Genomic DNA, 13,714 nt, shown 5'->3' on the forward strand with positions numbered 1-13,714 from the left:
GTTATGTTATCCACTGAGGGGACGTAGATGCCACGGTTCATCCCTGCTCTTGATAACCATGCCATCTGATTGAAGAAATAAGATAACATGCAATACTTAAGGGGTCTATTTGTCACCTCCGTGTGATCTCTGTGGACACTAAAGTTTGAGAATTACCGTGCTGGAGAGAAGAGAGCCTGAAACAGGGAGACCAGACCTAAAAGCAATTACAATAGTGTGGGGTGATTTTGTTTGTTTGTTTTGTTTTTTAGGGCCACACCTGTGGCATATGGAAGTTCCCAGGCTGGGGTCAAATCAAAGCGGCAGCTGCTGGCCTACCCCACAGCCACACAGGATCTGAGCCGCGTCTGCAGCCTACCACACCACAGCTCATGCCATTGCCGGATACTTAACCCACTGAGCGAGGCCAGGGATCACACCCCCATCTTCATGGATACTAGTTGGGTTCATTACTGCTGAGGCACAACAGAAACTCCTTTAATAATCTGAAGATGAGGTAAGAAGTCTGGAATTGGGGCTTGCAACATAAATGAAGGTAAAGAATCATTCATGAGGAGTTCCCGTCGTGGCGCAGTGGTTAACAAATCCGACTAGGAGCCATGAGGTTGAGGGTTCGGTCCCTGCCCTTGCTCAGTGGGTTAAGGATCCAGCGTTGCCGTGAGCTGTGGTGTAGGTTGCAGATGCGGCTCGGATCCCACGTTGCTGTGGCTCTGGTGTAGGCCGGAGGCTACAGCTCCGATGCGACCCCTAGCCTGGGAACCTCCATATGCCGCGGGAGCGGCCCAAGAAATAGCAACAACAACAACAACAACAAAAAGACAAAAAAAAAAAAAGAATCATTCATGAAAGTATTCTGAAAGGAAAAAAATTACAAATATGATGATAAATAAGAAAAATATGAAGTATTTTAGCTGTGAGAGGTTATAAGAGGAATTGGCACCATGGAATGAAGACCATGTGTCAGTTGAGTAGGAAGAGAAGATATATCTGCCTAAGCACATGTCAGAGAGGAAGTGAAGGCAGTGCATCCGTGTAGACATGTCCTAGCCTCTTCAGTGAAGATACGGTATAGGTAACCAGAAACAAGGGAATGTAAGGCATGGAGATTGGTCATTCAGGTTAGACATGTGTAGTTAGACACTTGAGATTTTGGAAGTGGTTGAAGAATTAAAGGACTAAGACGTTTGTTCCCTTGGAAAGAGGAGCTGGCTTTAGTAGAGGAATGGCCATAGAGGTAGATGTTGTAGAAACCACAGGAAAAGAAAGGTATCAAAGATAAATGGGCATGGTTATTGAAAAGAGTTCACCGAATTTGCATAGAAGGTGGTAAAAGGAACATTTGAGCTTTGATTCTTACATCAGTATTCTTTTGATTTTTCTTTGATTCTTTGTGTTAGAATATTTGTACCCCTAAAGCACTCATTTGATTATCCTGTGATTGTACTAGACTGTTAAAATTAAGATCATTTCTTATAGCCACTTTCCCCCCTGGATTTTCATTTCTTTCAGTAGCATGGCATTCTTTCAGTCACTTAGGCTTCAGACCTTTGATTCATCCTGAGGGCTCCCTTTCCCCAAATCTAGTCAATCACTGTATTAGTTCCTAGGGCTGCTATAACATTGCATGAAACTGTGTGGCTCAAAACAACAGACTTTTGGAGTTCTGGAAGTCAGAAGTCCAAAGTCAAGGTGCTGGTCAGGCGAGGCTCTCTCCAGAAGCTCTGGGGAGGGACCTGTCCCATGCCTCTCTCTCCTGGCTTTGGGGGTTGCTAGCAATCCTAGGTGTTCCTTGGCTTGTAGACACATCAGTGCAGTCTTAGAGGACTGCCCCCTGTCAGATGTCAGGACTCAGGAAGACCGCTCCAGGTGAGAGGCGATGGAATAGAGAACTGGTGAGTGGTGGTCACATTCTGTCTGTAGTTGAAAGGTAGAGTTTCCAGTGGGTATCAGGTATCAGAGAGAGAAGGATGAGTGAAATGTTGGGCTTGAACACTGGGTTAAAATAGAACTGCTGTTTACTAACATGGGAAAGACCCTGGAAGGGACAGGTTTGGGGGTGCAATAAGGATGCCCGTCTTGGACACATTATCTCTTTGAGGTGCCGGTTAGACTTCCTAGTGGAGTATTAAGCATTTAGGTGAATACGTGAGTCAGGAGTTCAGGGAAGAGGCCTGGCTAGAGCTAAAGATTTGGGACTCATCAGCATGTAAATGGCACTGAAAGCAGTGGGATTAAGTGAGGTCACTCGGTGAAGGGAGACTGAGAAAAAAACAGATTTGAGGATTTTGAGTTTTGAGGAATTCCAAACTTGAGAAGCTGAGAAGTTGAGGAGAGACGAAAGGCGTGGCCTCTATGACAGGAAACGAGCCCAGAAAGCAGGGGATGCCAAATGAAGACAAATGCTTCGGGACGAATTAGCTGCGTCAAACGATATTTATAATAAGGTAATAAAATCGCAAGAGGGAGATGAGTAATTCATTTGGCTCTGTGGTGATCGTTGGTGGCTTTGTCAAGGATTGTTTCTGCAGAGTGGCAGGGACAGGGTGTGATTGGCGTGGAATGTAGAGTCTGTCGAAGGAGTTTTGTTGTAAAGAACCGAGAACTGGGTAATAGGGTTGTGGGATCAAAGGTTTCTTTTAAGAAGGGGGAAATTATAGGCTGACTGAGTAGCAAGGGGAAAAGAGATGCTGTGGGAGATAGAGGGGGCAAAGGAAGGTCTGATGTCCTTCAATAGGCAGAAGGGCATTCGAGTCAGTTCAGAGGTGGAGGAGATAGGCAGGAACTGGAAAGAAGACAAAATACATGATTGTGAAAACCTAACAAATTGATGGATGTAGTGGAGACGTGTGGAAATTCTCTCAATTAATTGCTGCTCTTTTCTCAGTGTAACAAAGAATTCAGGTCACCAGCTTAAACTGTGAAGAGTGGAGACTTAGCAGATTGGAAGAGAAATAAGAAGTTGTAAAAGAATGTAAGAGTTTGGGAGAGTGTTTGGATTAATAGAGACATTAGTAGGATTGCCAGGTAGCACAGGAGGGCCCATGTGAAGTTAGTGCAGGTTAATCTAGGGTGAGACCAATCAGCATAGGGTGTGTGTGTGGTGTGTGTGGCCAGATGTGCTCAGTTGCCATAGGTGGAAGTGTGTATGTAGTCTTCCATAGATCTCATCTTTAACAAAGGCTGGAGTTTTTCCAGGTAGTTTGAAGAAGGAGACTGGGTCAAAGTAAGCAGGGTTCTGCAAAGAAACGATTGCAGTGTTAGAGAGTCGAAGGCATTCATTGGGTCTCCTAGTCAGCCAGCCCTCCTGTCCTCTTTCTGCACTGTAGCTCAGTTCCTGGCGAGGAGTGAGTGCTGCGTATGTGGCCGGTTGTTTCCACAGTGATGAGGATGAGGACAGCATTGCCCTGAACCCACCTGGTCTTCAGGAAGCTTGTTTCCAGATTGGCCTATTAAGAGGCAAACTTCAGAATCTATCCTGTATACTGATGCCATATTAATCTTTTCAAAACAGTGCCCATCAGTCCCCAACTGAATAACCTTCAGAGGAGTCCATCTCCCTATAGGATTACAGTTTCTCCTTACCTCATTTCCTATCCCTTCTAAAAAAGCCTTTTCTCATGATTTTGTACTTACTGGCTGGAATTCCCTTCAGAAATCCCTGTATATTGTATTACCTATGGTTAATACAGGGCCAATGAAGTGTGTGCTCCCTCTCTCTCTTTCTCTGTATGTGTGTGCCTATATATATATGTGTGTGTGTGTGTATGTGTGTGCGTGTATATATATATATATGCTTAAGATTTGATGATGAAAGTAAGAAAATGTCTTTTACTACAATGTGAATGAGCAGTATGGTTGGAGAACTATAACTAGGTTTTAAGATTGCAAGTTTATATAATCATATAATAATGAAGTACTAAGCATTTCCCTCTTTAAATGTCTGCTGTTAGTTGAACTAAAATACCTAAAAGGAGCATATGCTTTTGATAACGACAGACTAGGAAATATGTGGATCAGCTCTCCACATGAGAACGAGAAGAGCTGGACAAAATATTTTTAAAAATATCTCCATGAAGGGCAGTGAAGAATTAAGAGGCCAAGATCCCGGAGAGATAGAAAACCTAGAGAGGTGAGCACAGCCGTTGGGGCTGCTTTTCCCTTAGAGGAAACTGCCAGTTCTAGAAGAGACAGCTGAGAGGCTGAGAAGTGAAGCAAACCTTCTGACAAGCTCACAGCGCTTAGGGAACAAAAAATGGAGTTCAGAATCTGCCAGAAAAAGAGTCTCAGGTGCAAGAGTCCACTCGTGCTCTGGGTTGAGGCCATGAAGGGGTGTACCCTTGGACTGAAAGTGAACTGAAAATCGCCTGGCCTTTGCAGGTATTAAAGCCCAGCTTCAGATGATCTGTCCTTGCAATTAGATTAAATTAACCCCTACTCTTGGTGTTCCTACTTGCCTACAAGAGGCAAATGTAAAGCTGCTTTAAGGGAAACTGACATTGTAGGCTTCAAGTTATTTACCCAGTTTTTTAAATGTGATGTCTAGCTCTAAATAAAAAATAAACAGATACCAGTACACATCTATTCGAATGACTAAACTCCAAAAAACTGCTAGTACCAAATACTGGTAAGGATATGGAACAATAGAAACTTTCATTTATTGCTGGTGGAATTATAAAATGGTACAGTGATTTTGGAAGACACTATGGCAGTTTCTTAGGAAACTTAAAACACAGCCTTACCGTACAATACAGCGATCATGCTCCTAGGTATTTATTCAAATGAGTTGAAAACTTAGGTTCACACACACACAAACACTGCACACATGTTTATAGCTGCTTCCTTCATTATTGCCAAAATTTTGAAGCAAGCAAGATGTCCTTTAATAGATGAATGGTTTAAACAAAACAAAACAAAACAAAACAGAGTTACATCCATACAATGGCATATTGTTCAGTGATGAAAAGAGATGAGCTATCAAGCCCTGCAAAGACATAGAGGAAGCTTAAGTGCAAATGGCTAAATGAGGGAAGCCACACTGTATGATTTCAACTATGACTTTCTGAAAAAGATAGAGCTGTGGAGTGATACAGAATGCAAAGAGTGATGCTTAATGTAAACTGGGGACTTTAGTTAATAATAATGTATTGATACTGGCTCACCGTATTAACAAATGTACCACATCAGTGGTAAGATGTTAATAACAGGGGCAACTACATGAAGGGCGGGAATACCTGGGAACTCTCTACTGCCTGTTAAATTTTTCTGTAAACCTAAAACTGCTTTAAGTCTAATAATAATAATAATTAAAAAAAAAGAAACAGCCGTATGGGGAACTAACCTTGAAAATCAAGAGAAGTAAGAACCAGTAAAGAACCTCCCCACAGGGGATCCAGGTAATGGATCCCGATACATACTTTAAAATTACCATGTTGTATATGCTCAGAAATAAGTGCCTGAGAATTGCACCAGAAAACTGGAAACCAACTGGAAACCACTAAAAAAGCATCATAACTGAATTATGAACTTTGTGGATAGATTTTACAGTAGACATCCTCCTCCTCCTCAAGAGTGAGCAGAAATCAGTGAAACAGACTAGGCAGAAAACTTCACTTGCCAAGAGCCCATCAGTCTGAAAAGATTGATAAAATTGATTCTCCCCAAAGTTTCCACAAAGTAGGTAGATGGGTATAGGTAATTGTATAGAGAAACACAAATGAATACTATATGAATGAAAAAGGGATACCACTACATATCTTACAGATATTACAACAAAAAGAATATTATAAAAATAATTGTAGTTTTGCTAGTTAATTATGCAATTTAGATGAAATGAACAAATTCCTTGAAGAATATCACAACGAACCAATACAAGAGGAATTAGGAAATCTGAATTATCCTGTATCTATTAAGGAAATGGAATCTTTAATTAAAAATCTTCCGTGGGGAAAATTCAATATTTGTGTTGTGCAATGATCACCACAGTAAGCCTGGTTAATATCCATCACCATACATAGTTAGAGGATTTTTTTTGTGGTGAGAACTTATAAGAACTCTCTTAGCAGCTTTTAAGTATACAGTACGGTAGCTGTAGTCGCGATGCCGTGTATTACGTCCACAGGACTGACTTATTTTCTAACTGGAAGTTGGTGCTTTTTGACCGCCCTCACTTGTTTGGACCAGCCCCGATCCCTGCCTCTGGCAACTGCCAGTCTTTTCTCTGTATCTTTGAGTTTATTTTATTTTACTTTTTATATGTGAGTTTATTTTATTTTACTTTTTATATGTGAGTTTTCTTTCTTAGTCTGGCTTATTCATTTAGCATAATGCCCTCAAGGTCCATCTATGTCATCGCAGATGGCAAGATTTTCTTCTTTTTTATGGCTGAATCATATTCCTGTGTGTGTGTATCACATTTGCTTTATCCTTGTATCCATTGATGGACATTTAGGTTGCTTCCATGCCTTGGCTATTGTAAATAATGCCACAATGAACATGTGGCATTACCTTCTCAAGTTAATGTTTTTGGTTTTTTTTTCAGATGAATACCCAGAAGTGGAATTGCTGGTAGTTCTATTTTTAATTTTTTGAGTAACCTCCATACTATTTTCCATAATGGCTCTATCAGTTTACATTCCCACCGGTAGTGCAATTTTTCCATAATGGCTGTATCAGTTTACATTCCCACCGGTAGTGCAATGAGGGTTCCCTTTTCTCTGCAGTCTCACTAACACTTGATATTACCTTTTTGAGGATAGCCATTATAACATTTATAAGGTGATATCTCATTGTGGTTTTGATTTGCCCTGTGATAATCAGTTCTTTCTTTATGTACACAACAAACAATTACAAAATACAATATTTAAATACCATTTACCTTAGCACAAAAACATAAAATACTTAGGAACAAATCTAATGAAAGACATGCAAGATGTCTACATTGAAAATTACAAATACTGCTAAAAAAAACCCCCAAAAACAAAGAAGGCCTAGATAAAAGAAACTATGCAATGTTTGATTTAGAAACTCAATGTTATTAAGATAGCAGTTGTTCTCAAACTGAAGGGTAGATTGAATGCAGTCCTAATCAAAATCTCAGCAGTTTTCCTTGTGGAAATGGGAAAGTAGATACTAAAATTCATATGAAAATGCAAAGCACTAGAACAACCAAGGGGATCTTGAAGAACAACAGCACGGCTGGAGAACTTACTACTACTAAGTATCAAGATTTATCATAAGCTATAGTAATTAAAACAGTCTGGTATTCGCCTAAGGATAAACAGACAAATGGAACAGAAGAGAGTCTAGAAAGAGTGTATGAACCCCTGTTTACCACAGAGTACCACTGCCTTTCAGTAGGGAAAGGACAGTGCTTTTAATGAAGGGTGTGGGGTCAGTCGCTTATCCTTAACCCGCACCTAATTAGATAAAAGTGAACTAGAGACTCGAATGTGAAAAGTAAAAAAATAAAGCTGCTAGAAAAAAAAAACTTGGGGAAAAAATTTTAGGAGTTTGGGATAAGTGAAGATTTTTTAAGCAGGACATAAAAAGCATGAACTATAAAAGATATGATTGATAATTTTGATTTTATTAAAATTAAGGACTTCTTTTTATAAAATGATTCTCTCGAGAGAAAATGTTATCACACATTGGGAGAAGGTCAATCTGCCATACATGTGTCTGACAAAGAATTCATATTCTGAATATATAAAGAACTCCTACACATTAGAAACAGATTACTCAAAGAAATTTTTTTTAAATGGGCAGAATACTAGGAGAGGCCATTCACATACACACAAAAGATATCCAGGTGGCCAGTACGCACAAGAAAATGTACTTAGGCTCATTAGATAGCAGTAAAATGCAAATTAAAGCTACAGTGACATAGTATCCTGTTCTACCAGAGTAGCTAACATTTATTTATTTTTTGGCCGCACCCACATCATGAAGAAGTTCCTAGGCTAGGAATTGAACCCATACCACAGCAGTGACAACACTGGATCCTTAACTCACTGTGCCACCAAGGAGCTCCACAGAGCAGCTAACATTTCAAAGACTGACCATGCCAAGGTTCGGCAAGGGTATGGCGCAAATGGAACTCTTCATATATTGCTGGTGAACTTGGGATTAGTTAGAAGCACTTTAGCAAACTGGAAGTTATTAACTGAAGTTAAAACATTTGTATACTGTATGACTCACTCCTGGGTATACACTCAAATGAGGACACATATCTACCAAAAACATATTCAGGAATCTTCACAAAAACTTTTTTCTTAATAGCCTCAAAATAGGAACAATTCAAATTCTTAATAGGAGAATGGGTAAAATATGGTGCATTTGTAAAATGGATGACAACGATAAAGAACTGTGACATGCAGTGACATGGCTTAGTCATTGAGATAAAATGTTAGAGCAACAAAAAATGCAGAAGCACAATCACATATACTGTATGATTTCTTTGACGTGGGGGTGAATGAATAGGCGGAGTCCTGAATCACCTGCACATACAGAAATACATGCTTGTGGTGATGCAGGTCCGAGGAGTAGTTCCTGTACAAGGGGGGGCAGTGGATGGACTTCCCCTGTAAGCGGTAACATGAGCAGATCTCACAAGATTGAGTGAAAGAGAAAAGAATGGGCACTGTGATTCCAGTTTGCATGAAGCTCAAAATCAGGCAGAACTGAAGTAGAGCTTCGGAAGTAAATGCGTTGACTACCTTTTGAGAGGACAGAGTGAGCAGAGGTTGAGAGGCGGAGGGCCCGGGCACTCTGCTATGGCAGTGTTCTTGGCGTGTGAGCCTAATGACACCTGTCTTTGCTTTGTGGTGTTTCACTGGGTTTTGCATTTATATTCCGCATATTTTTCTATAAGCCTCTTACTTCAATAAAGAGTTAGAAAACAAATCCCTAAAAAGTCGGTAGCTACTAAATTAATACCAACATTTATAGGTGTTTTTCTGTAAAGAAAATACAAAAAACCTATTTATAAAACTGGAAAAGTATTACTTTTTTTCATTTACTTTTTTTGCTTTATACACAGCTTTTCCATTAGAAAATTTTCCCTTCATGAAGTTTAAATTTCTTTCTTTTTAATACTCAGAAAGGCATGCTTTCAACCTGAGGTGCATCCATAATCTATCTGAGCTGTCTGATCCTTTAATTTACTACTTTGGTAGTAATTTATCAATTGCAGACATGCTTTTAATTTAATTAAAATTTTTTTATTATTTATTTCTTTTTTTTAGGGCCACACCAGCGACATATGGAAGTTACCAGTAGGCCAGGGTTTGAAGCAGAACTGCAGCTGCCAGCCTAAGCCACATCAACTCCAGATCCGAGCTGCGTCTGCAAACCTACACCATAGCTCATGGAAGTGCCAGATCCTTAACCCACTGAGCAAGGCTAGGGATTGAACCGGCATCCTCCTGGATACTAGTCAGGTTCTTAACCCACTGAGCCACAATAGGAACTCCCATGCTTTTAATTTTAAATTGTTAGTTCTTTTAAAACACGTGATATCTTCTGGGAAAATGAAGAGCTCATGATTATCAGGAACAGGCAAACTCATTAGTAAAATTTGACTCTTTTTAGATTGTTTTTCTGCAGCAATTTCATTATTAATGGCAATTTTCTGGTTTGGCATTTATAATAGTTATGTGAGGTAGATCCATGGTTTATTATCTTTGCAATTTTCAACAAGCATCGTAGCTACCCATCTTTGCTCCTGGTATTCACTGAAAATACTCATCTCTAAATAAATTTTTTTTGGTTAGTAAAATACTGTCTCTATAACTTTGTTCAAATAGGAGATTATGTATTAACATACTTGCTTATGTTGTTTCTCTTTTTCTAGAGAAAATCTCTTCATGAAAACAAACTGAAGAGGCTGCAGGAGAAGGTAGAAGTCTTGGAGGCAAAGAGAGAAGAATTGGAAACAGAAAATCAGGTGTTAAATAGGTAATGTGTTTGTATGTAGACATACCTCATGCGGTGGTTTCGATATTCTAGACTTTCGTTTCTGAATGTAATGCACTTTGGTTTCTTCTAAAATACACATTTAAAAGAATTCTAAGCCTCTTTATTCCAAGACTATTCATTATACTCATAATTCATTATTCTTGTTATTATTTTTTTTTTCCTGACTGTGTCTTTAGGCCAAAAGATCTTTAACCCATGCCAGGCATTTGTGTTTTATGGTTGGGACTGACAGTCACTGGCTTTGGTAGCCAAGAGTGGTGTGAATCCTTGCCGCTGAGACAAGACAGTTTGTAGTGATTATATAGTTCTTCCATTGTGATTATGCTTTGAGTCAAAGTTCAGTTTTTTTATTTTTTGGTGTGGAAAAAATTATTGGGTAATAGCTTGTGCTTTTTTATTTATATCCAAGCACAACTAATAATCTGCATCATTAGCATTTTTGAGCAGAGAAGATTTACTACGTTAAGTTAGTGGCGGTGGCATTGCGTGACCCATGTGATTTAAGTAAATAAATCTTTTCAAATTCAGCCACGTAGTAGTAAGTCATCAGCAGTTAGACAATCTTAGACTGTTCTGTAATGGGAATCGTGTGTAATATCACGCAGTGACGTTTATTACGTGTACGGGTCGACTTGGGTGTCTTTATTACCAAAATGTGAGTAGTTGTTTTTGAGAACATCCCCAGGAGGTTTCTTGACTGTGGAATTAATTCTAACTTTATAATTCTCTGTTCCAAAGTAAGCCACCAAATTCATTCTAAAACAAAATTCAACTTACTACCTCCTCCATAACCTTCAATTTTGAAATACAGAGTTCCTGTTGTGACTCAGCAGGTTAAGAACCCGACATAGTGTCTGTGAGGATGCGGGTTCAATTCCTGGCCTCGCTTAATGGGTAAGGATCGGGCGTTGCTACAGCTGCAGTGTAGGTTGCAGATGTGCCTCAGATCTGGAGTTGCTGTGGCTGTGGTGTAGGCCAGCATCTGTCACTCCAATTCAGCTCTCAGCCCAGGAACTTCCATATGCTGCAGGTGCAGCCATAAAAAGAAAAAATATATATATTATTTATTCACAATTGGACAGCTAATTTAGATTACCTAAAACTTTGAGTTATTTTGAAACTGTATTTGATTACTGGTGTGATGGATCATCAGGAAATTCACATCCAAAAAGGTGATGATCTGTGAAGGCCCAAAAAGTTATTTTTATTCACGTCAGTTTTCCATAAAGTTCAGCAGCTTACCTTTCTCATTAGGTAATTTATTTAAAAAAAATTAAATTGAACAATATAGAATTCCCAATATTTGACCATGTTTCAGCTACAAAAATGGCAGTTTCGTAAGTTTCTTCTGGAAAAATAAGACTTTTTTTTTTTTTTTTTTGGTCTTTTGCCTTTTCTAGGGCTGCTCCCATGGCATATGGAGGTTCCCAGGCTAGGGGTCTAATTGGAGCTTTAGCTGCCGGCCTACACCAGAGCCACAGCAACACAGGATCCAAGCCGAGTCTGCAACCTACACCACAGCTCACGGCAACACCGGATCCTTAACCCACGGAGCAAGGCCAAGGATCGAACCCACAACCTCCTGGTTCCTAGTCGGATTCGTTAACCACTGAGCCACCCTGGGAGCTGCTAAGACACCCTTTTGGTTTAAGGAGTCTCCTTTATGTTTCACAATTCCTGGGTTGGGGGAGTAGAGTGAAAATGGAATATGTAAAGGTATCAAAAGATTTTTAATCTTTAATTGATTGGCAGGTAAAACTTTAAAAAGAGTTGAGAGCCTGCTGTTCTAACAATACGTATAATTAAGATATTATGGTAGTTCCCATTGTAGCACAGCAGAAACGAATCCAGCTAGTATCGGATGAGAATGTTGGTTCAATCCCTGGCCTCGCTCAGGGATCCGGTGTTGCCATGAGCTGTGGTGTAGGTCGCAGACACAGCTTGGATCCTGAGTTTCTGTGGCTGTGGTGTAAGCTGGCAGCTGTAGGTATGATTTGACCCCTAGCCTGGGAACTTCCATATGTCGCACATGCAGCCCTAAAAAGACCAAAAAAAAAAAAAAAAGTTATGTCATGTTTCTTTTTACCTTTCTAGATAAAAAGAATTTTATATATATATTATATACTGATAAATCTTAGAATTGAGCTAGAGACGCTCATACTAAGCAATATAAGTCAGAAAGACAACTACCGTATGATATCACTGATATCTGGAATCTAATATACGGCACAAATGACCCTTTCCACAGAAAAGAAAATCGTGGACACGGAGAACAGACTTGTGGTGGCCAAGGGGGAGGGAGTGGGATGGACTGGGAATTTGGGGTTAGTAGATGCAGACTGTTGCCTTTGGAATGGAGAAGCAACGAGGTCCTGCTGTGTAGCACTGGGAACTGTGTCTAGTCACCTATGGTGGAGCATGATGATGTGAGGAAAAAAATGTACACATGCAGGTGTGACTGGGTCACCTTGCTGTACAGCAGAAAATTGGCAGAACACTGTGAACCAGCTATAATGGAAAAAAATAAAAATCATTATAAATGAAAAAACCAAAAGAAGTCCTCTTCCGATGAAAATTATGTTCTCTGCCTCATACTGTTCTTCACTAGACTATAACTGCATTAAACACCAGAAACACTTTCCTTTTAAGACAAAATGTTCCATTTGAAGAATACACAAGACTTCAGAAAAGACTGAAGGACATACAGAGAAGACACAATGAATTCCGAAGCTTAATCTTGGTTCCTAACATACCTCCAACAGCATCCCTCAATCCCGTTAGCTTTCATTCATCAAACGTGATTCCAGGCATGGAACTGTCCTTTCCTCCTCACATACAGGTATGAGCATTTATTTTTAGGGGAAAAAAGTTAAATGCTTCTGTAACTTTTTACCTATTTAAGTAGTCAAAAACCTTGATCTTTTCCTTAGCAGAGAAATCAGCTGAGGCCCAGCGATTTGAAACTACTCCATCCTTTAGTGCTGGGGTGCTAGCAGTGAAGTCTGCTGGGCAACTGAAAGGAAGAAACTTCTCTGCTAAGTCTTTGAGAAACTGCTGAGTTTATAGCTCACTCATATAATACTAATTACTACTGAGCAATTACTCATGCGCTGCGCTATGCACCTTCCATACATTTTATTTAATCCTGTTGAAAATGCTTTGAGGGAAGGTATTACTGTTCGCAGGTTGCAGATGAGGAAGCTGGTCAGGTGAAGCGACTTGCCTAAGGGCATCACTTAGGCAAGTGAGAGTTGAGTTCTGTATCTCAATCTGTCCGATTCCAAAACCTGGGCTTGTTCTGCTTTATCAGATCCTTGAGATAGGCACAGAATCAAATTGGATGATTTTCAGAAGATGAAATGTTAATAAGCAATGACATTTTATAGTGTTGTAAGCACTAAAGATTTTAGTCACTGAATTAAATCTCCAAGTACTTTGTTTATGAATAAACTGCTATTAAACTCTAGTCTTGTTAGAAAGTTGCCATATAAAGCACACCTGGGTCCTGTATTACTAATACCCAGTTCACTCCCTGGTGAATTTTATACCTAGAGAAGAACAGACTTTGGGTTTTGGCTGAAGGCTCGAGCCTGCGGCAGGAGAGAAACAAGGACTTAGTTGGCAGTCTGGTCCACGCTGCTGTGTTCTTAGAGTGCGAAAAGGGTCGTTCTGTCCTTGCCAAGTGTTGTAGGCCTGAATAAAAGAGGCACTGAGGTTGCTGCCCAACAGTTAATTCTCC

The 13,714-nt window shown here is 39.8% G+C and overlaps 1 protein-coding gene across 4 annotated transcripts in view; it reads left to right on the plus strand.

Annotated features, from left to right (window-relative positions):
• CEP83 (centrosomal protein 83) overlaps positions 1-13,714 on the plus strand; it is a 139,778-nt gene that overhangs the window by 114,776 nt on the left and 11,288 nt on the right. For all 4 annotated transcript variants that reach the window (XM_047788280.1, XM_047788278.1, XM_047788279.1 and 1 more), the window contains 2 exons: positions 9,851-9,954; positions 12,625-12,814. In XM_047788280.1, the coding sequence (XP_047644236.1) occupies positions 9,851-9,954; positions 12,625-12,814 (294 nt within the window). The remainder of the gene's footprint in view (positions 1-9,850; positions 9,955-12,624; positions 12,815-13,714) is intronic.

This window comes from Phacochoerus africanus, chromosome 7 (genome assembly GCF_016906955.1).
Source record: "Phacochoerus africanus isolate WHEZ1 chromosome 7, ROS_Pafr_v1, whole genome shotgun sequence".
Classification (NCBI taxonomy): Eukaryota; Metazoa; Chordata; class Mammalia; order Artiodactyla; family Suidae; genus Phacochoerus; species Phacochoerus africanus.